Source organism: Nematolebias whitei, chromosome 10 (assembly GCF_014905685.2).
Source record: "Nematolebias whitei isolate Nwh7 chromosome 10, NemWhi1, whole genome shotgun sequence".
Taxonomy (NCBI): Eukaryota; Metazoa; Chordata; class Actinopteri; order Cyprinodontiformes; family Rivulidae; genus Nematolebias; species Nematolebias whitei.
In genome coordinates this window covers 12509919-12534541 of record NC_056507.1, presented here as the reverse complement: position 1 = coordinate 12534541, position 24623 = coordinate 12509919, and the positions used below count along the sequence as shown (strand labels likewise).

Genomic DNA, 24623 nt, shown 5'->3' with positions numbered 1-24623 from the left:
TGTAGCTTTGGAGCGGAGCGTCATCTGATGCATAGCTTTTCAAGAAGTGAGCAGAAGAAAATGTGGCACCAGAGGAGCTCAAACGTTCAGAAGTCTTTTCTATGATGAGCCTGAGAGACAAATCCTGGGTTTGATCAAGTGACAGAGAGATATTCACCGTCTTAGGCCGCTGCAGACTCCGGTCTCGCCCCAGAGCTCTTCTTTGTGTGTGTCCATGGCGTTTTGTTTTCTTTATTTGCTCATCAGGGAAACCGGAGCTTTGGGTGCAGACACCTCTCATCGTCCGCAGCCGGCGTCGTTTTCTGCGTTCCTCCATCTCTCCGCCCCAAACTCTGCTCATTATCTCATGGTGGAGGACGCTCGGAAGTACGAGAGGAATTTGAAACAGAGGCTCACCACAAAGTACCAGATGTTTCGGGCCATCTGGGACCGGGCTATAAAGATGCGCCATATGAACACCACCAGGACGGTGTTGAAGGTGTAACGGATGTTTCTCAGCCTGGAGGAACAAAAATGTGAGAAGATTTATGGACTTTATGTAAACTCATGTTCTCAGAATGGATTCTTCATCTTTACGTTTAAATTCTTTAACCACCTGTACTCACTGTATCAAATTAAAAATGGCGCACCAGCAGATTTTAGCTCAGTTTCTGTAAACTTACAGCCATTTTTTGTGTTTGATAAGAATGCTTTGCTGTGGCAGCCATCTTGAATTGGCTTAACTCAAGTTAAATCAGGTATAGATGTCCACTCACTCAATAAGTTTTGAAAGTTTCATTAAAAAAATAAATAAATATCAGTAATTGATGATATATTTTGCCAACAGTACAAACAAACAAGAAAAAGGGAAAAACATGATCGTTCCGGCTTCTCCTTCAGCAGATGCTCATTAGTTGGTCAGATCAGACAAAGAAGATTAAGTTGGGCAATTTAAAGCAGAATCCTATAAATCAAAAAGGGATTCAAAGATCTTAAAACAGCTTCAAGACCACAACTGGTCTTTGATTTACAAACCCAAAGGTACAGAATTAATTTTTATTCAAGTTGTTGCTACATGAAAACTGCAGGCGTCTTTGAAGGAATTAGGAGGAATAAAACGGGAAGAACAAACCATGAGGTTGGTGCTCGTTTTGAACTTAAAGCACAACTAGAGAAACAGAATTTCCTGTGAAAAAGCAGCGTGAATGATAAATGATTATTGCTCAGAGCTGCTGAAGAAGTTGAAACCAGCTGAAAAGGTTTCATTGCTGAACGGTTACTGCGGGTTGAATTTGAACAGCTGACATTTGCTGAAAGCAGAAGATAAAAACTGAAAGCAGCAGAAAAATAGAAATGTGCTGAAAAAAGCTGAATAGAGCAAACAGACTGAAAATATTTCAGTAAATCTGAAACTAGCAAAAAAGAAACTGAAATGAGCAGAAAAAAATCAAAACTGAAGCAAAAATAAATTTCTGAATTTAGCAGATAGACAGCAACATATTAGAAAGAGGCAGCAGATACCTAGAAAGTAGCTGAAAAGCAGCAAAATGCTGAATTTAGCAGAAGGAAGCTGAAAGGTGCATAAAAGCTGAAATTAACACAAAGCTGGAAAAATGGCAAATTTTTGTTTTGTAGAGATCAGCTGAAAGGAGCAGAAAGGAGCTGAACCAGAAAAAACATTGAAATAATAACAGTATAAGGTTGCAAACAGCTCAAGGACATTTGAAGGACGTGAAGAGAGCTCCATTCATCTTCAATGGGAAAAATGTGGCAGAAAAAGCTAAATATTTAAAAATGTAACAATTGTTCAGATACCAAAGACACCAATGGAATGTCCTGAATGAGCTGAATGTTTTGATTTGTGAATTGTTCAAATTGCACACACACACACACACACACACACACACACACACACACACACACACAAAAAAAAGGTTACATGCCAAAAAACCAACTATCGGTTTTACTGAGCTAATTTCTTGCTAAAGAAAGTTCTGCTGCTGTAGATTAATCTCAAACGACCCACTGGATTCAGGTCAAGCAGCTCTCTACTTCCCCAAGAAGCTTTTGTGGCTTTGAAATCACTTGGATCATTATTACACCAGAGACTAGATTCTCACTGTTCCACCTATGATTTATGATGGTTAAACAATCAGAAAGACTGAGGAAACTCTAGGAGTCATTACATCTCTGCTCAGGACCATCAAGCCAGAAACACTGAAGCCTTACTTGTTGAGGTGTTTGCGTGCAGCCGGCAGCCCCGAGAGCTCCTCATTCAGGACGTATTTCTTGGTTCCCATACAGTAACTTTCCATGTACTCTGCCCAGTGCAGCTGACGTACGTCAAAGTTAAACACCTAGAGGGATGAAAACGAGCGCCATCAGTTCCCTTCAACAGTCAAATTAAACAAATGGGACTTCTTTCTCAGGATCGGATGTTGTATTTAATCTTTCTTTGCTGTAGATTTCCCTGCTGTCTCCAACAGACTCGTGTTCGCTCTTCTTTTTTGTACCTTTTTATCCTCGGGGCTCATGTGGGACATCAGCATGGTCACGTTGTTTGTGTTCCAGACCCATGAATGGCTGGTGAAATACTCCAGCACCATCATGGCTTTGTGGAGGCGAGTGATCGTCTTCATCATTCTGTGATAAACCAAGTGAAGATGGCAAAAAAGCAGGGTGGTAAAAGACAAAATGTGGAAATAAAAGTAGAACGGTGAGGAAAAATAGAAAAGGGTAAGAAACGAAGAATGATAAGACAGTTCCAGGAAACATTTAACTATGAAACACCAGAGAATAGATTCCAATTTACTCTATTTGACATTTCTAAATGAAAAAAAATTGGACGTTTTGTTTCAGAATGTGCCACAAGCACCAGTTCCCAAATGACACAGTGCTATGAGTTTGTCTTCTTGAATGGACTGTTGTTGCAGTCTGAAGAAAATCTTCTAAACTAATAAAAAGATTAAAACCATCCTCAGCCGCGCCAATTAAAATTAAAAGCTTAATCGTTCCTTTAAACTAGGAATGCACGATATTAGATTTTTGGCCGATATCCAATATGCCAATATGTTAAAACTTATTTGGCTGATAACGATACCAATACCGATATCGTTCCCCCTAGCTCTACTTGCAAAGCTTTCTCTGCTGTGGAATTAAAATACATTATTCTTCATGGTCTATGTCAGTTTGGCCTGCTACTAAATGAAGATGTCAAAAAGGGGGCTGAAAATGATGTTAACACTTCAACTTGGATTGTTTAATGTCACATTTGCCCTCTCCAACACAATGACAACACTCGGACAGTCATATAAAAACAGCGTTTTTTTTATATCAGTGAGTTATTTTGAAGGAATGGCAGATGTCCGATATTTAACTTTATCGCTAATATCAGCCGATACAGATACCATGTCGATAATATCGTGCATCCCTACTTTAAACATCAAGTTTATTCGGTTTCCATAAATATTAAAACATAAAGACACCAACAGAAGCTGGAGGCTGGTGTAATTCAGACCTGCCGTTGGTAACGTTGAACCCAACAGGCTGCAGGTTACACCTTCACATTTACCACAAAAATTCAGGCGCCAGTTCTCTCAACCAAATCTCTCCTGAAAAGCTAAATCATTCTATTGGACAGCAACAAATTTCTGTGACAACGCAGTCATACCTGTGTAGAATACCTTATAGTTCTAAAACTTTACAATGTAAAGACAGAACAAGCCTTCAACCCTGTTTACTAGTTCACTGCCAGATTTACAGACCAGAGATGTGGTGTTTCTTTATGTCACTGGACTTAACTAATCCAAACAATTAAGATCAACTAGTCAGCCAAGTCAGCTTGGGCTGTCTAGCTGATAAATAAACAAGTGAAGTTTACATAAAGTGACATAATCACAATTATGAATATAATGCAGCACAAATTTAATAATAAAAGCTGTAATTCTAAAGTGCTAAAAAAAAAGATGGCAACTCAGAGATGTCCTGAAGTCATTAAGAAACACGAACAATTGTTTACGATCAACAGTGCGATTGTGAAGACAGACTAAAGTTTTATGTTGGCTGAGAGTCTCTGTTATCAAAAACATGACATTCCTAAACGGCTGTTTTCTGGATGAGGTGAAACATTAAAAACAAAAAGTCCTGTTGACTTCTTTTCAACCACTCCAGACAGATGGACGCCTTAAATGAAGTTAATTTCCAAACGTGAACAAGAAAAGTTTCAAGCACAGACCTGTGTAACGGTGACTTGGTCTTGCATTCATTTTAGCCAACACAACTGATTTCCAAAGAAAGACTAAAAGTCCTCTGGCATGTGTCTGAACATGATATTTTCTGCTGAGTCTGCATTTATTAAGTTACTAAAAACTTGCAAAAATAATAAAGAATTGTTTCAGACGTTCATAGCACTGTGGCACTTCTTCACAGGAACAAATACAAATTAGACACAACTTACTGGATTTAACTTAAACAGAACAGGAGGACGTTTCAAATAGTTAACCAAATTTTGGACATCATTTTACACCCAAATAATTCAAAATCAGTTCAAACTTAATGTACCGACTATTGTCAGTAAATATTAGGCACCATTGTCATCCTGGTTTGTCAAATAAATCCAGAAGTCATCTTTTATTTGTGTTAGTTTGTTAATTACAATCACAGATTGTGGAAAAATGAGAGCTAAGGCGAGATTTCACGGAGCTGCGGCTGTTGGGAGAGGAGATAAGAACTCAAAATTGTTGATAAATTGCAAGGATGCACAGATTTTCCTTTGCAGTCTCATTGAACTCAGGAATGCTTGCAACAAAGTGACCATCAAGCAGGTTCGAGACGTGTTTAAGATGCCCGCAACCATTTTGTGACAATTCAAAAGTAAAGTTGTTGCACTTTCTGGAGACATTTAGGAGACTCCCTCCTGTGCGCCACTCACCAACAACTCGCAGCCCAGTGAGACAGATTTACCAAGCTTAGAGTAAGAATGTAGAAAACAGAAAATGGATGAAGGTTGAAATCTGAAGAATCAGAGTCGTTTGTTCTCATTTAGGTCGACACTGTCATCTTAAAAGATTTCTACTAAAAATAAAAAAGTCTGAGTGCTACAACTCGTATTCTTTCCATGAAAGTCCCCGATTCAAAGAATGTGTTGAACATGGATGATCAACACAAAGTGGAAGAAGCTACAATTAGTAATTAGTTACACTCCAGCATTGTGAGTAAGCTGTAAGCCAAGCTCATTTCAGACAGAAACATGAATTTTGAATAACCGTTCCGAATTAAAAGACGCATCCTTGAGCTCCTGAATGTCTACTGTCTGAGACGACACCGACTCCTGCATGAAGTAATGAAAACAATCGATGCGCATGCCAAAAAGTCCTGAGGTTTCTGATTGGGTGAGAGGAGATGATGTAGGCTGTCATGTTCACAGCATGGAGCAAGGCAAGTGGAGCCACTGGAGTTAAACACAAAACAAAAAGCCACGCTTCCATAGAAAATTCTGTCCTGCTGTGCCATGGGGGGGGGTCAAAGGAAGTCACAGCAACAATCGTCTCTGCTGCCCTGGACCCGTCCTCATTTCCACAACCCCAGTAAGGAAAAAAAAAAAAGGGATGAAGGTTGAGGAAATGTGTAGTGAAGTTGGGGTCTTACTGGTAGCAGGGAAAGTGCTGGACAATGGTGGGGTAACCTTACCGGGGCTTGTGGCCTATCAGCCTGAGATAGCCGTCATAGAGCAGAGCGGGCAGCGTTTGGCTGACTGTAGTCCAGTACTGATTAGTAAAAGGGTTGGAGCGCAGATTGACATTAGGCCTTCTGAAGGCCTGCTCTAAGGGATTGGTCTTGAAGGTCATGTTTATACAGTTTTCTGCAGGAGAGAAATACATGACGGGACAAGGAGGACACAGAGGGGGGAGATGAAGAACGTTAATTCCTGTTCTTAAAAAAAGGTGCAAAGTAAACCGTTAGGTCGGTTTCTGCTAGCTTCTCATTAGCTCCATCACACGACATTCAGACCAGTTCTCACCACGCCAACTAAGAGATGCGTTTGGAGTTTCCAAGGAAAGCTGCAACAATAAAATCCTCTGTCCATTTCAAGAGACGCCGAGTTAAACTCAACGCCAAAGTTTTGAAACTGAAAATAAAAACTTGAACAAAAAGGGTGTAGAACCCATTTAAACCTCCATGTGGTTCAGGAGAGACATGGGTTATACACTCTTTAACTAACTTTCAAACAAGCCATTTAAAACACATTTACATCACATCAACAATGTTAGCGACTACACTACAAGAGAAGTGACAGGATAAAGCGGCAAAGATGTGATTGTGTGAAGGGGCTGTGGTCATTAGAAAGGCACAGGTCCGAGCCGGCGATGAGGATGACGAGGCGGAGGATGTTACCTGGGCTCTCGTCCAATCAGCCTGAGGTACAGATCATAGAGGAAGGCTGGAGCCTTGTGGCTCACGGTAATCCAGTACTGATTGATTAGGTGATTGGATGTTAGATTAACATTTGGCCTGCGGAAAGCCTGTTCAAGGGGGTTCCTCTTGAATGTGGATATTACATGGTACTCTAAGAAGAAAAGGTTGTTTAACACATGGGGGTCAAAGGTCATCAATCTGCTTTATAACTCACTGAACAGAAACAGCTGGAGGGAAAAAGTAAAGACTATTTAAAATTTTACTTGATTACTTGGGAAATTGGCTTTTTCTGGAGGAAAAACAAACAAAATATAAATATAATAACGAGCAACATACGAGCTCATCCAATCCAAAAGAAGTGCTTCAAATATGGCCACACATGCAACAATACTGAAGTTGTTTAATTTATAAACCAATTTGTTCATTTCAGCTGCTTAAATGACATTTTAATGCATCGGTACTCAGTTTACAGTTGCTTTATAACTACAGATGCCAAAGGATAAAATAAATAGCAATTTTAGTATTTTAAATAACCGAGCTTTGCTTGTTTTGTTTATTTAATTATATTTTCCTCAACTAAACACCGTATGAACAAGACAAAAATATCTGATCAAAATACAAGGAAGAGTTCTGTGAGGAGGATCTTACACTTGCCAAGCCACCTGTTTTGTTACACTGGAAAAACTGGAAAATCATTGCTGCCAACTGCTTTTGTTATATATATAAAAAAAGCTTATGGAGATTTAAGAAAGCATAAAAACAGACAGGTGTGATCAGTGGAGTCATTTCGACGAGTTCAAATTAAAGTTACTATAATTATGAGTAAATAAACTTTAAAATACTTTAGATTTTGAAGTTGAGAATCAAGATTTGACCCAATGTGAATAAATCTGCTTAAAAAATGACTTTTTGCACCTGTAAAAAAAAAAAAAAAAAATTTAAAACACAAAGTGGACAAAAAAAAGACAGAAGATTGTGAACATACTACATAAAAAGTAAACTAACATTTCTCCAGTGTTTTTGAGACCCTATCTTTGTCAGTTTTGACTGAAACAAATTTCACACTGTTTCTTAGCGAAGTTGTCCTTTACAGAAGTTTTAAATGAACAATTTTTGTCTTGTTTTGTTCTTTTACACTAACAGACAATTACACTTTACTCAGTTCAAGCCAGGTTTTATAAAAATAGGTTAATAGACTGGAATTAGACTTAAATCTTCTAGTTTAGGTGGAGCAGCAGTGGATCACATTACAATCTGGGTTTGGCAATGGGGGTACAGCTTTACACTTTCCTTATCTGGGACTTTTTGCAATATGTGTGAAATAAAGAAAAAAGCAAACGGATCCTACCGACTTCCCCCCAGTGAAACGGGTTGATCCCACCCGTTGTGCAGTTGTACACCAGGATGTTTTTAGATCTGCAACAAGATGGAGAGATTACAAAGTAAACCATCAATTTATTACAACTTAACTGCTGCTGATCTCATGCTGCTGTATTCATTCATACCCATCTGCTCACCACAGACTCATGTTCAGGTTGCTGTTGTTACACCATATTGTTTTACATTATTAGTGTTTAGTGTATATTTTAGATCTTTTAGCCTACCGTTGGGCGTTTGTTTAAGCGTATATCTTAGTGTACATCTTAGATCCTTATCCACGGTTTCTTTTTATACTTTATATTTTGCCATTTTTGAGTGTAACTGGGACCTTGTGTACATAATTTCATTCCACCTCATGTATCACGAGATGGTAATGACAAAGTTTATTTGAACTTGAATATAAACATGAGTGTTTTCCCACCTGTTCACCCTCTGTGATCCAGAGAACCAAGCTGCAGACAGAGTGGTGTTTATAACCACATCTACTGGTACCAGGTCTGCCACGGCATCATTAGATGCTCTCATCGTACGCAGGATCCCCTTTCCAGCCTGGAGCAAAGAGAAAACATGAGATCCATTTCATCTGAATTAACAAGCACCGTTTGCTACTCCATTTACAAATATTGTTGACCTTAATGACGGTCTAGTGCAATAACCTCGTTTGTAACGTCATCTATAAATGCATCATAGTACACAGAACTTGATATTTCAAGATTTTCAAATTGCTAGAGATGAAGCATTCAAGTTCCCCTCAAACAATGCCTACAACTAAACATAATTCCTGATACAAAAGGCTGCATTACATTAATGCACTTTAAAATTGGACACATATGTTGTAAATTCCCCCCGCCCCCTTCTAATTACTTACTGCAATAAATATTCCACTGGGCCCATTGAAGTTGTCAATCCAACCCTGAAACAACAAAATTAAGAAGTGAAAGGGTGTACAAGTAGAAATAAGACAATATGCATTCCCATCGCATTAAAACCCTAAAAACAATAAATATTTATCAAATGAAACAATTAGAGATGTAACAGCTATTGATAAATCTGGTCTATATGCTGAAAAATATCTTGTCAGACAAACAGTCACAGAAAATCTTAAACGTTCTGCTTTTCATTCACTGACATGAAGCAAAGTTCAGCAGTGCTTCTCCATTCCTCATTCCTGACATTCCAGCTGCAGCCAGCAGCTGCACAGTCTGTGCGTAAAACACCAAAAAGGCTTTAAAGCTCGAGACAGGAAAGTCTTGAGAAGTGACCATGACAAAACAGTCACTCGTGCTTCCTTTATGCAGAGGTCAGAGTCAAGGTACAAGGGTATTAACACATGAGCTTCCCAAATACAAGCATGATTTTTGCCAACTACTCGTTTTAGCTCATAACTTTTTTTAGTCCGACCTTTGTCTTCGGAAGAATGAACCAATCAGACAAATTTAAAACCCTGACACAAAGAATAGGAGGCAAATCATCAATAAATTGTCTTTGAAAAAGCAGTGTCTAATCATTCTGTTTAAAGCTGGATAACTTCAAGTAATCGATGAAAAACAAAAGAGCAAAGGTGAATTCCTCACAGGGAAGGGCTCTTGCCAGCTAGCTCCAACAATGGAGGGTCTGACGATGGCGATGTTGAGGTCTCCCGCCTCCTGCAGCACCAGATACTCAGCCAGAGCTTTGGTGAACGTGTAGGTGTTGGGACGCTCTCCAATCAGTTTAGGAGTCAGTGTTGACACCAGATCATCATCCATCCAGCTAGACCCACAAAGAAAACAAATATGCACATCTTTAATTAGATTTTACATATCCACATTCAGAACTTATAATTTTCTGCAAGGAACTTAAAAAAAAATCCAACTTTCTTAAACTGAACAATGATGGATTCTGAGGCTCTTTAAATTTTAAGCACTGGGAGAATCTCAAAGATAGATGCTCTTTCTTCTCCTACAGATGTTTGATAAGATTTAGATCAGGGCTCAGAAGGTCTCGTCATATAAATCCAATGTTTAGTTTGGCCAATCTTGTGTTTTTAGCTGTGTTTTGCGTCATTAACCTGTTGGACAACCCAGGATGACCCAGGTGTCTCTTGTAAATGAGTCCTCGTGGCTCAATGGGACTAACCCGTTTAAATAAAGGTTGAATGAATGACTTCCAACTGACCCAAAGCAGCACATTTTCCTGCAAAATGCCTCGATAGTCTTGAGATTTCATTGTAACCTGCATGGGTAACCACATCCTGACACACTGGAGTTTAGGGATTACTGGTAGATGAAAATATATATACACAGGTATAGTACAGCACAAAACTTGGTTGACTAATGCTGACAAACTGAATTTTTAGTGGAAAATAATTAATTAAAAAATAAAATACAATTAGTTCAATCAACAGAGTATGCTCAATCCTATTCAAGTTTGTGCAAAACATGCAGACGCACACACACAAACTTAAAACTAAAACTAGACTGAACATGTCTAAATATCTACTATGCAGCGTCTTTGTTCACTCAAGGTTCCTGAAAAGCGAGCGGTCACACGAATCTCTACTCTGAGCAGAGAACAGCAACAGTGCAACTAAGCTGCAGTTTACTGTACAACCAGAGTAAAACTGAATCAGACAATCTTGATCTCTTCCTCATCGCTTTTAACCTAATTCACCTTGTCCATAATCCCATGCAGGAATAATAATGCAGGGGATTTTTGTGTGCCTAAATAACCCCACAGCAGTGGTGAATCTGCCGGCTGGAAACTTACCCTAGAGTATCAATGAGTTTGCGGTAGTCTACAGGGGGAGGGTAGATGACTTCCTCGATGACGTCTCTGTCACAGTGGGCGTAAGCTGTGGAGACGTGAAGAAAAACCTCCAGGTGCTTCATCCTGTGGGCCAGAGCCAACATCTTTTGCGTGGCCAGGACATTCAGCTGCATTGAATCTCTGAAAAAGGGGGGGGCAGCAGAGAGAAAAAGAAGTGGTCAGTAGGCGAAACGAACATGTAAAATAAAACTGTTCTACATGGCACCACTCAGACAGGTTCCCACAAGAGATAAAACATTCAACATGAAGCCCACTGCTAGTTGTGTTAAGATATGTTAAAATAATCCCTTTGATGGACTTTTGACCTGTCCAGAGTGGCCACCGCCTCTCGCACCGTGATGGCTGGACATGGGCACCAGTGACCCCAGCAACCCGAAAAGGAAGAAGCGGGTAAAAGATAATGGATGGATGGAACCCCCACCTCCCCAGGAGTTTTCTTTCTTTTCACTGCAGTTACACGAGAGGTACCGATATGCTTTTTACTCCACCAAAATTATGTTAAATAACAAAAGAAAGAGGTTTTCCTGTAAAACCTCATTTCTGATGGTGAATTCCATCTGTCTTTTTGAACTGCAGCGATCCATTGAATTTCTATTCTATAAGAAATGGGTAGCACCACCCAACCAGCACTCGGGTACGTACCCGGTACATATCCTGTAAATACCTGATATATACAAAGCTTCATTATGTTTTGCTACCAAAGACCCGAATACTTGCTGAACTATTAGCACAGTAACAGCGCTGATACCCTAGGTGTCCCTAGGTGTGAGTGAGAGAGTGAATGGTTGTTTGTTTCGTTTGTCTCTATGTGTCCCTGTGATGGACTGAAGACCTTGCAACACCAGGGTGTCAGAACACAGCGCTTTTTAAAGGTTGTAACAAAAAAAAAAAAAAAAAAAAAAAAAAGCTCCAGCTGAGCAGAAAAAGCAAAACGTGCCAGGTGTTGTGTTTTTCTGCATACTGCAAACAGTGGGAACAATCTGTCAACACTGGTGCTTCCAGTACGGAGACAAAAAAAAAAAAAAAAAAAAAAAAAGCACAGAAAATCAGTTTCCTGCTTGATCATCACTTGAATCACAGGTAGAAACGTTACTTGTGCAACACTGCGGAATGTAAAAAAGGAATAAAGAATAAAAAAAAAAAAGACTTACTTGAGAGGCTCATTAAAGCGGACGGTGGCGGCGCAGTGGAAGACGATGTTGACGTTTTCCACCAGGACGCTCTGATCCTCTTTGCTCAGGTCCAGCTCTTGCAGAGTGAGGTCACTGTTCACTGCTATGATCTTCTCTGCAAAGTCTGGCTGCTCTGCTTGCAATTTTTCAAACAGCTGAAAGAAAAATGTATCGCATCCAAATGGTGCATGAGTTGATGTTCACAGCAAAAAAAGCAAAGGTTGAGACTTCCTGAGTTTTACTTTACGGCTCGTTCACATCAGAAGACTTTTGCACCAGCTGAAGAAAACCCGATCAAACTTAAACACGGGCTCTTAAAATGTTAACAAGTTTCAGTACTTTATTTGTTCTTAATAAATGACATAATACTTTAACTCTTAGGTAGCTTCCAGTAAAATTTGCAGCATTAGACTAAATAGAAAGTAAAGCTCTTTACATTACACACCAACCATCAATAAATGTCAGTGGCCCAGTTTTACGAGCTGCCATACATGCTCACACCATCACACCCCTCCAGCGCTTTTTGACACACGTCCTCACATTTCTACTTCATATTTGTGCTTCTCATCTCTGTGGTTCAAATTGTTCCTTTTTGGTTACTGAGAGCATTTCTGTTACTGAAATAAATTCATTAAATTTATGTTGATAAAAAAAGTTCTTGAATTGCAGAATTTGAAAATGACACTGACGTGATGATTAATTAACCTTTATTGAACCAGAGGAATCCCATTGAGCTCACAGATCTCTTTTGCAGCCTGAAGGCAGTCCAACATGCATGTTTTTGAACTGTGGGAGGAAACCGGAGTACCCATAGAAAACATGCAAACTCCACACAGAAAGACCCAAGGTCCAACCCAGGGCTTGAACCCTGGCTCTTCTTGAAGTGAGGCGATAGTACAAACCACTAATCCATTGTGCTGCCAATTGATAAGTTCTATAAATGCTGATTTTCCATTCACATTATAATTACCCTGTTTTAAACCATTGGAATCTAACCACTTCTACATACTTACTGCCATTAGCCATTCATTTATACAGTCAACTCATTAAACGTTTCTTAGTTTAATTTTCAAAATAGTTTACTTCATTTACAAAAAAAAAACTGCATAGAAATACATTAAGCTCTTCAATTCCTTCAAAAACCACTCTTTAAAATTCTGCACACTTGCTCTATTTTAGTCAATTTGCTCTGTTCCACCTAAGCTGGTGTTTAGCCTTTTTATTGTTTTAACAACTTAGTTGCAGCTTCTTCAGCAAATTTCAGCAGACTCATGCTGCACTCGGCAGTTTCAAGTTTTGTGCGTCTGCCAAAACGTCATGATTCACTACAAATCCCAGACTGTGTTCACACGGCAGGTGCAACAGGCTTTTCAGCAACTCCTCGCCTTCCACAGCTCCCTGCCAAAACCCATTCAGTGCCATCTCAGAGCCCAGCTCTCACCTTGCAGTTGGTCATGTCAGCGACCCGGGCCTGAGGGCTCTGCCCCGCTTTCGACCTGACCATCACATAGATGGCTCCGACCTCCGGGCAGGACCTCAGCAGCTTCTCCAGGAGCACCTTTAATAAGAAACGAGCATAAAAAGTCACTTTCACTTTTAATCCATGCGTTCTTTAGAAACTGAAGCATCTGAACCGACTCAGTCCAAGTCAATCAGAACAATAGCTGCCCTGTTTTATGAACCACAAGGGTGCGGTCATGTGAAAAATTTCAGACATTGAGTGTGCTGTTAAACTGCGAACTGAGGCTTCGAGTTTAAAATATGCCACCATAAAATGATAATGGACACTAAAATGATTTTAGGTGTCAGACTTTCTACTTGGTTACCAAAAAGGCCTCCATGTCAGCAGCGTGCCACATTTTTTATTTATTCCTCCTGTTGAAACAGCTAGAATCCGCCTGAAACATTCCTAAACAGCATCCCCGAGCTGGGTTATGATGTGCGCGAGCAACTTTCCAGTTAAACCACTTCTGTACCTTTCCCATGAAGCCAGTTGCTCCAGACAGAAGCACCTTTTTCCCTGCGTAGTATTCTGGGATGCTAACCATGATGGCTGCAGATCTGTCTCAGCAAGTTCAACAATACTCCCACCTGCAGAGACAAAAACAGAAAGAACACGTTGGTTATTTTTTTATTTTTAATCAATCACAGCACTCCGCCCATATTAAAACAAAGAATAGCTCTGCTGCTTCAGGCTTCAAGAGAGTACGGTACTCAAGCTCGTCAAACCTGTCTTGCGTGGAGTGAAGTTATTTTTGCAATGAACCTGCTGTACTCTATCAGGAACACGTAACGGGCAAAGGGCCAAATCTACCAGTCACACCACATGGGGAACAGGGAACAAAATCTAAAGAGTGTCTCAGTGGTGTAGTAGTTTCACTAAAATGTGTCCGTTTAGTTCACATGCATTAGCTGAAGCAGGCAGTTATAATCAAATCTATTCAAATGTGACAGACTTTTGTGTTTACTTGGTGTAATTTAAACAAGAGAGGGTGTTTAGAAAGTCTTTGTTTTAAAATGTGGAACGTTGTGCCATTTGGAAATCATTTTGGGGGCGGCTGTGGTTGAGTGGTTAAGAGTGGTCGGCCTCCAATGAGAGAGTTGGGGGTTCGATTCCACCAGCAGTCACATGTTGAAGTGCCTCTGGGCAAGACACTGAACCCCTGAATGCCTCTGATTCGTGTCCCATCAGTGTATGAATGTGATCTAAATCACTGATGAGTCTCTACAGATTCAAATTAGCTTTGTAGATATAGTAGAGTGCTGCATGAATGAATGTGTGTGGAGGTAATTGTGTGATTGAACAGATTGTGTTGTAAAGTACTTTGAGTATGTTGATTAGATAAAAAGACGCTACATAAGTACAGACCAATTACCATTTAGTGGGATTAAAGTAATTTTTTTCATTGTTTTTTATACTTCAAGTTGGAAATTTTTCCTCAAAGAGGCCAATTTAGCTTTGATTTTCCATTTTTGTTTGGAAATTAAAGAAAACAAAAAGGTTAACCAAAAAAAAAAAAAAAAACAGATTATATAATAATAATAATATCATCACAATGTCAGCACTGTATGTTTCCATACAATGGCAAAATTAGTCTCTGCATTTAACCCATCCACCACCAAGTGGTGCAGTGGGCAGCTATTGAAAGCGCCCAGGGGGCATTTTGGGGATGAGACGTGCTGCCCAGAGGTGCCACGTGATGTGCAGTGACTGGGGATCGAACCTGGGACTTTCGGCTCCCAAGCCGGCTGCCCTGCCTCTACACCATCTCGGCCCCCATATGTACTGGTAGTTGACACAATGAGTGCATGCACTTTATTTTCTAAAATAAAATGTGTAGCATTTCTCGAAAGAATGCATATACACCCTCTGCCTTTTACGTTGGAGACTTTAACGAAGGTCCCCTCATGCTGAGAGGAAGAGACTCTCCGGCACATTTTGCAGCATACTGAAACCTGCCGTTTATCAGACCTTAGATAGCCGAACCACTTCCACACCGCCAAATTAATCTTTCCTTTCTTATCAATTATGTCATCTGCTTTCTCTTCGCTTGTGAAAGCGAAGATTGGGCACTCATTTTGAAGTGAAAACTTAATGCGCGTCTGAGATTAGCCTAGCCTGCTACCGCCAATGCTTTCTGGACTCGAGCTCTGCGTAACATCTGCGTCACCACGCACTTACGTAGTTGTATCGGGTTGAAACTGAAGTGGCCACTTCAACCCGAACAGAAACAGAAACATGTCAGTGAAACGCTATAATCCTATCAAAATATTGAAAATGTGCTTAAAATTTATATCATCATTATTGAATAAAAGTATATCGTGATATATATCGAATTAGTGTCCAGCCCTACTATCCATCCGTCTATCCATCTAGATTGCTAGCTAGATTGCTTTCAGTAAATAAACCAAAACCTAAAACAACATGGGAATGTGGACATTTTGACTAGATTTTATTGCCCTTAAGGATAATGAATCGCTGATAGTCTGGTTAAAGCACAATGTGACATTAAACCCACACGTTCACACAGGACCTTATCAGTCAAATTATATTTGTTTTAAAGAAGAATGACACTGTCCGAGTGATAATGGGTTGTTCAGGAGATAACCTCTTTAATCATTAATTCAAAATTTCAAATCACAAAGTAAAACCTCGAAACAGCCAGGACTTCATTCAGCTGAACAGAAAACCCGTCTCCTCTGACTGTGGCCTCGTGAGCCCTTTAGAAATATTGTAATTTTAATTAACAGAGTATAATTTAACAAACGTTTTTTTGTTTTTTTTAAAGTAGTATTTTATTTGAATTTTACAGTTTTTAAACCTTAAACTTTTGTTTGGACCACTTTGAAATAAATCCCCAAAAGGTCCTGTAAGACTCTACAAACATTCATGCAATCAAGAGTTAATACATTTTCAGTTTTAAAACTGATAAAATAAAATTATTGTATTTTTTATTACAGTTAGACTTTATTATTCTTATTATTGCAAAATATCAGTGAAACCAAATATGTATTTTGTAAACAACTTCCAAGATCAAATCTGGATTAGCAGTTTAAAGCAAAAAAAATAAACTAAAAATAAATAAATAACTTAACCAAAAAAATATGCTGACAGTGAATTCTGCCATCATTACTCCAGTTCCTGCAAAGCAGAGAAAAAAAAAAAAAAAAAAAAAAAACCAAATCATTAAACATCACAGAGAGATCATGGGGCATTAATACGGTCTTTTATGTTGCCATGACAACAGCTCCACTACGACTGCGTGGGCTTTGTGACTCTTGTGGAATGGAGCGAGGAAAGCATCGTGGATCTCAGCTCAGTGGAAAGCTGCAGATGAATCGTTTGCCAAGTGGCCAAGTCCAGCTGAGCGCCTGTCGGAGCTCTGCTGTGACAAACTAAAATGCCTGCAGGCACAAGAAGTACAACTTAGGAATTATTTTTTTTAATAGTCAAAAAAAAAAATCCTGATTTTAACCCTAAAAGCATAACCTTTTTCAGGGTCTGCATGATCACTTTAATATAGTTTGGATAAATGGACAATAGGTTTGCTAATGCATTCACATTTGTTTACAGGACTGCACACGAAACAGAAAAAGAAGATGACCTACGTTGCAGCAAGAAAATATTTAGTTGCTGGGTAAGTACACTCACAGTTCATTGAAGCAATTTCTAGTGGAACGTGATTCTGTTCAAAGCAGCCATCTCATCTGCATTATATATTTAGTACTAGAAGCTAAAATAGTACATAAATGTTTATTGGTACCCTTAAAGAGACTAATAATCATTGCATTATGGTTGTGTTTCAAACTAAGGTTTTGACCTTAGTATCATGAGTGGCTTCAAGCTTTTCATCAGACATTCAGCCTAACAGCCTCTGAGTAGTTTGGTGTTGTGAGCGCCACACTGAACAAGGAGCAGAGAAAGTAAAGAGCTGTCTAAAGAGCTCCGATTATAGATGCACATGGTAAAAAAGTTCCTCTGATTACAGCTGACAAGATTATTAAAAAGTACAAGATTCATGGGAGTGTAGCCAACCTCCCAGGGCGTGGCTGCAAGATGAATGCAACCCTAGGCTGATGAGACGGATACTATAAAAGAGAGAAAAGACCAAGACAATGAAAGGGTTTCCAGGCACGTCCCAGCTGTAGGAGGCCCTGGAGATGACCCAGAAGATGCTGGAAGGATTGTGTGTCTTCTCTGGCCTGGGAACGCCTCGGGATCCACCAGGACAAGCTGGAAATGGTCACCGGAGAGAGGGATGTCTGGGTTTCTCTCCAGGACTTATTTCTGTGACCCGACAAGTGGTAGAAGATGGAGAACAAGAAAATAAAAAAAAATCTAAAACCACAGGCATAACTTGAACTCCAGCTTGATCACACAACAAGTTGAATTTTGAATAGAATGGGTTCTGTGGAAGATCCAAAAGGCTCCATTGTTAAAATAAACTGACCAAACTGCCTTTTGTAAAGCTCCCAAATTTGTTTCTGGGACTAAATAGAAAAACTGGAGCTTCTTGACGTTGTTCACATTAGTTGTGCATTTATTTTTTTTTGTATTCTTGTAGAATGGCACCAACAAATGTATCCACATCTGAAGCTGACGGCACCCAAATCAAATTGAATGACAACACTAACTCCAAAACATAACAGGGTGCAATCAACATCAGTACACCCCGTTCACTTCCTGAAAAAAGTAATTTTCATACAGTTAAATCAAAAGGCAAATAACTTAAAATGGTTCTTTTTTTTTTTTTTTTTTTAAACTTAATTCGTGCTAATGCCCTAATATTTATGATTCTCCCTGGTCTGTCTCAGATTAGGCATCTTGCTGTCTGAGTGAAGAGACTCCAACTTGATGCCTTGACATGCGTCAACAAAAGCATACAGAAAGCTGTTGTGTACCCCGAGTTCAGCAGGAACACGAGCTGCAAGACTGCCTTTCAGAAAAGAACACGCATGAAGGAAGTAAAACATAAAAATAAATGCAGAAGTGGTGAGATGATGCTGGTAATTTCAGTGTGGCATCAGAGTAAAGCGTAGCCTTCAGGGCAAAATTAAAACAGTCGTGCTAGGTTGTCAGACAAAAATGTAAAGCCCAACAGCGCTCTGCAGCAGACCCTCATAATGAATTAGATTAGGTCAGCGTCCAGTTTACAGTAGCTCCAGACCAGGAGGAAGGTCTGAGTTCAGCCTCAGCTACAACAGGTTAGTTTTTCCATACGTTTCATTCATGTTTCAGTTGAACAAGCCAAAGATCAAAGCAGTGACAGAGATTTATTTTGCAGCTGTCAGACCCAGGCCCCGAGAGCATATGGAGCAAAATGGTTCATCGGGTGTTTGTAGAAACTGGGGACGTAACGAGATCTTGCGAGACTAAAACATGAGATTCCTTACAGAGCTGGACACAGTTTCATATCAGAATCAGAATGCTTTTACAATCCTTAGTGGAGTACAATGAAATTACTTTCCATACAGCCGTCCTAAAGATGGACAGAAGTGTACAGGGGGCTGCAGTTTCATCGATATTAAACACAGAAGAAGTCTTAACCACTTTAAATTGTTTGTGTGGTGGAAGTTTAAATGTGCCAGACTTAAGACATGCAGATGCACGAGTTGTGTTGTGGAAGAGGCTTCTTTATTGACCTTTTTATTAGTTACTAATGTGCATGCTCAAAGTGAGATTTTTGTGATGCTTTGGAGTCTACATAGTATCGTATCAGCTCAATAATCCAGATAGATGAATCTAACGAGGTTGAGTCAGGTCCTCTGGATGGATTTTTTCCTTGTTGAAATGTTTCGGCTTTTCTCAAAAAGACTTCTTCAGTCTGAGGTGCTCCAACAAGCTCAGTCTTATAAACAGCACCTCCTCAAAGTGAATCAACCAGTTTTGCTGCTGACAGCCAGAACTAGCTGTTCACATGTAAAAGGAGGACCACCATTGAGCATGCAATAGGACATTTAGGGTGAAATATTTGTATCCAATTGAATGCTCATCAAGATTTTAACCTATTTAATTGGCTCTGATAAAATGTTTTTTAATTAGAATTAAACCAGAAAAAAAAAAAAAGATTAAAAAGGAACACAAATTAACAAAAGCCTTATTTAAAAAGGTCTTCTAGTAAACTTTGTTCTGATTGAAAAAGAAAAGTTAACATTTATATAAATACTTTTGGTATAGGAATTATGAAAATATGATAATTTTTAAATTAGACAGATAATATTCCAGTCAGTTAAGTTTTTAACAAAGTATTGTTAAAAAGCTCTTCTCGTTCTAATAAACCCAGGATCTCGTCTGACAGACACTGCAAGTGTCTCGTTATCCCTCTAGTAAAACATTACAACTCAAATTTCACACATTTTTATTATCACTAAAAATATAAGAGTTCCAGATTACTGCACAGAGGTATTTGTACACATAAAAATCCAACTCAGTTATATTATCTTAGTTGCTTGCAAATTATTAATCTAAAAAACAAACAAACACTGGAAATTTGTCACCAGCTTAGGCAGTAGCTGAAAGTAAAAAGAAAACGACAGGCTATGCTTTACTGATCAGCAAACATTTACTTATAAACCTTCTTTAAATAAAACTGTTTCCTTTAAGCAGCCTCTTTGAAACACCAACTATTCGTCATCCTTTTCCACTTAAACACATTCCCTCATCAAACATCATGTGGTAGCATGAATTAGCCCTTTGCTATTGATGAAACAGTTTGACAATATACAAACAAACAAACAAACAAACAAACAAACAAATAAATAAATAAATAAATAAATAAATAAATAAAATCTGCAGGTTAGAAGCTAAAGCAGATCTAATGTTCCAGAAAAGCAAGCTTTCAACAAGTTTTCCGGTATTTCACCATTCATATTAGGCCTCAACTTGTGCATTCATGCAAATAATTCAGAGAAAATTCCTGGGTGTGCAGACTTTTACACTGCCACAATGAGTGTTTGCATTGGTCTAAAGGTCTAGTCACAACAACTGTTTCAGAAAGGACATGCTTTTCAGCTTCCTTTAAGCTGCAGGATTATGTTCGGGCAGAATCCTCATCAACTCAACAGATGAAAGTGAAACAAATAAGGCTTTTGTCCTGCATGTATTATTTTATGTTTAGGTCATTAAAGAGAACTTAAAATGTTGCATTAAAGTTTGTAAAAAAAATAAGTTCTGCAATGCCAGAAATCACACAAGCAACAGAAAGGGTGTAAAAGAATCTGGGCTTCTTTACAACGGAGGTGATGAGATCTTTGGCACCGAAAAAGGAATTTCTGTAAAGCAGCTGGGAAATGCTGCATTCAATAGCAGGAGGAAAACAAAATTAGCATTTCCTTCTGCTGCTTCTCCTGCAAATCAGGAGCTCAGAGGCATCAACATGTCCTGCAAAAGCCACAGAAACAACTGTTCAAACGCCTGACAGTAACACTTGCCCGTAACTTCAGGGAACACATTTTGAGCCAATTGTTCAGCTACACATACATTTCCTGTGTAAGTCTTAACTCATGTCCTTTTGTGAAGTGCTTGAGGCCACATCTGAAGTTACTACATACCAACAATCCTTTAAAATATAGCCATTTTATTTGGTTTTGAGCCCCGACAGGTTTGAAAAGATTTCATTTAGTAAAACAATATTGGCCGTGAATGTGCTTTTTGAGATGATGTGGTCCTGTTGGCGTCATCGTGCCGTGATCTCCAGCTCTCACTGGAGCGGTTCACAACAGAGTGTGAAGCGGCTGGGAGAGCTGTCATTTCTAACCCGAACCCCGGCCTGGACCGACCCAGATTAGGGCCAGGCTCGGTCGTTATAATGTGATTAATGGGCGGGGCGGGCCAGTCTCGGGCTTTTAATTAGGTCAGAATCAGCCGCGATCCAATTATATGACAACATGGCCTGCCATACATCCACCAGCCACAGGCAGTATTTCACCACGAACTGAATGGCCTTGAAAGAGGTAAAAAGTCAAGTTAAGCTTCAGATGGGACTATACTGCCAGGCAGCGATCCATCGCCCAAATGGACGTTCATTCTGCCGCTGCACTCAGCGGACACACGCGGCCGACGACGCTAACAGAGCAGATCCCAAACAGGTGAGATCCCAAAGCAGACGCATGTGTCACAGTTGTCTGTGTGGAATTCAGATGAATGCAGGCAGAAATGGGGTTTAAATGCTTTTTTTATGGCCATGACAAGACAAACACCTCTCAGCACTGAATCTTGTGCACTTTATTCAGCTGTGCAACCCCGGACGTTAATAACCAATTAAAAATGTCGGGAGTTTTTCCGGGTTCGGACCTGTAATTACGGTTAATTTGTCGGGTCGAGTTAGGAAATTATGACTGCGGGCTGGATCAGATTTTTTGGGCCCGAATGAAACTCTAGATGAGAATCAGCACCTCCAAATCCGAGGCCATGGTCCTCAGTCGGAAAAAGGTGGATTGATCTCTTCGGGTTGAGGGTGAGGTTCTGCCTCAAGTGAAGAAGTTCAAGTATCTTGGGGGATTGTTACGAGTGAAGGAAGAATGGAGCATGAGGTTGACAGATGGGTTGGTGCAGAATCTGCAGTATTGCGGACTCTGTACTGGTCCATTCTGGTGAAGAGGGAGCTGAGCTGTAAGGCAAAGCTCTCGGTTTACTGGTCAGTCCACGTTCCTACCCTCACCTATGGTGGCTAACTTTGGGAAGTGATCGAAAGAACGAGATCGCGAATACAGGCGGATGAAACGAGTTTCCTCATTTTTCAAGACCCAGGTCACGCTGGAGAGACTATGTCTCTCACTTGGCCTGGGAACGCCTTGGAATCCTCTCAGAAGAGCTGGAAGAGGTGGCTGTGGATAGATGCCTGGGCCTCCCTGCTCAAGATGATGGATAAATGGATGGATGAAATGAATGAATGAATGAATGAATGAATAAATACTGGCTGTGAAAGTCTAAATTATGTATTTTTCTCAGGGTAAAAAAAAAACATTCATCGTCCATATTCTTACAACTTAAAACTGAAGACCAGGGTTTGTGAAACTGATTTGCAACAAAAGAGTTTCTTACACGCGAGCATTTCCTGCTTCCTTGGCTGTGAAGTTACACCAGTAATAATATCTGCAACAATGTCTTCTAACCATCTGAACCAGTTCATAATGCTAATTATGTTAGGTATTAAAAACTTAAAACCGTATGAGTCCTAGTTTAATTTGGTGTGTGTCAATATGTAGTATCAGGGAAGATTCTGCAGGTTCTCTCCAATGAACAACGTCCTCTAACAAAAGCTGTAAGAGACTGTGATGTCTTTAGTACAGATAGATTATATTTTTACATTATATTTCTTTGTATGCATCCTTAAAAAACTGACATATGTGTGCACATCACATTTAATGCACACTTTAAACAAATGTCAACTTAAAGTATTCCCTAAACAACCAGCTTCTGCTTGGCTGGCTGTCCTTGAAAGGTGATCTCCAAACTCCCGTCTTGTCTGTCTAATAACAAACAAAACACCCGCAATCTGTAATCTTAGACCAGGACCCAGCCAGTGTCACCACTGTCACTTTGAAATCAAATACAAGTACTTGGCTTTGCAAAACAAAAAGGTAGAAATGACTCAATCTGTGTGAAATACACACCCAATCATTGCAAACGATTCATGATCACTCAAAAATAAAAATGCCCGGCTACAGAAACAGCCCAGTGTTTCAGCAACACTGAGCAACAGCTTTCTTGTTATTTCAGACAGCAAAGTCAACTTTCTGTTCATGGTTGATGTGACAACAGTACATCTTTCCAGGTGGCTGAAGGAGACTTGAACAGGTCAAATCACCCTGATGAGGAACACCAGAAGATAAGTATCAAGAGCAGAACGTTTACACAATCACGAATATTTATAGATGCTGGCAGTTTAGCAATTCTTTCTCTAAACCTGTGCTTTATACCAGAAATACTGCAGCTTAGTAAATAAAAAAATAAATAAAAAAGTGAAGGTCAAGAGCAAAATCCTGAGAAAAGCTCCACTTTCACCTCCTAAACAAACAGAAACTCACCAAAATATTCATGAAAAGTGTAGATTGAAGACAAACGCTTATCACCCGCCGCCTTTCATACAAGACCTTTAAACTAAAACCACCTGATGTTGAGAAAAGTTGTAGCCGTTTTGGTCGAACCTTGAAAATGACATTGAATGGCACCTCATGCGAAATAGCAAGAAGGAACAGCTACATATCTACCCTCGACACGTTGAGGAGAACTCTCAGCTACTACCAAACTGTGTTTTAGCTCAATATCTGGAAAAATAACCGAGTCATAGCCTTTTTTTTTAGTGTCGGATAAGGTAGATTAGCTGTGGTGGCCATGAGCAGTATTAGTCTACCCGGTGATGACTTTGTGAACGTTTCATTAAAATCTGACCATTGGTTCATGGGATATTTTGCTAACAGATACATATGACTGATGCTAATAGTTAATGCCAAAGCATTATGTAAAAATGCAGCCGGATGTGTAGTGCTTTCAGTAAATGATGGGGGAAAACTCAAAGCTACTAACTGTAGCTCCGTGCCTGTCAAATTGTTTGAACTGCAGCCATTTTTGTGTTTGCTAAGGTTGCTTAGCTGTGGCTGCCATCTTGAAAGGTGACTCCAGATGTTGGGCAGTTGTAGAGAAACATCCAGTGGTTAATTTCTGAGCGTTTCATTCAAACTCGTCCACTGGTTCACGAGAGAGAGAGAATCTAATACAGATAGAGACACGGGCAAAAACATTATCGCCCACCGCGGCGGGCGATAATAAACGAAAACGACTCCAACATGCAAACAGAAGGAAACCAAAACGTCATTATGCAATCATAGTGGGAGATCCTTAACCCCTCACCGACTACTAATCGGTTCTGACAGCCTGTGACTACGAATGGACATGAAGTAAATTAAAGGTGGTCCACCATTAAACCGAGCCGTCCACCAATTAAAGAGCCTCGTGCGCCTAATTTTACCCGCTACACCAGAAGTGGAGGGATATCACTAAAAACAACGATTTTTAGCTTAAACCTGTTGCTTCGTGGTGACTGTAAAAGAAGCGGTGATTGATATATTCAATAAAAAGTGTCCCTTAACTGGCAAAAAAAAAAAAAGTCCAACTTCGTCCTCATATCCGCGTCATTTCCCCGATAGGCGCCGAGTTTTAGCTACCCTTTCCTCCCAGTCTACAGCGGGCTTCCAGCTCTGAAAATACCGTTACAACAGAAGGCACATGAGGTTTATGGAGGCTATATAGAAAGCGTGTACTTACCGGAAAAGTACAATAAATCGACTTCTTCCCCGCGCACTCGGCTGGTGAAGTTGGGAGTGTCGGCTGATGGGCGGAAAGGCACTCACCGATACGATCCGAAGAGT

At 39.8% G+C, this 24623-nt stretch overlaps 1 protein-coding gene across 1 annotated transcript; it reads right to left on the bottom strand.

The window, feature by feature from the left end:
- Positions 1 to 24623, bottom strand: far1 (fatty acyl CoA reductase 1). The gene is made up of 13 exons (XM_037682643.1): positions 24520 to 24623; positions 13730 to 13844; positions 13195 to 13311; positions 11733 to 11908; positions 10522 to 10701; positions 9348 to 9525; positions 8642 to 8686; positions 8195 to 8322; positions 7742 to 7809; positions 6373 to 6544; positions 2493 to 2622; positions 2209 to 2336; positions 1 to 499 (listed from the first exon to the last, which is right to left on the bottom strand). The coding sequence occupies exons 2-13, from the start codon at positions 13799 to 13801 to the stop codon at positions 340 to 342; spliced, it is 1554 nt and encodes a 517-aa protein (XP_037538571.1). The 5' UTR covers positions 13802 to 13844; positions 24520 to 24623; the 3' UTR covers positions 1 to 339.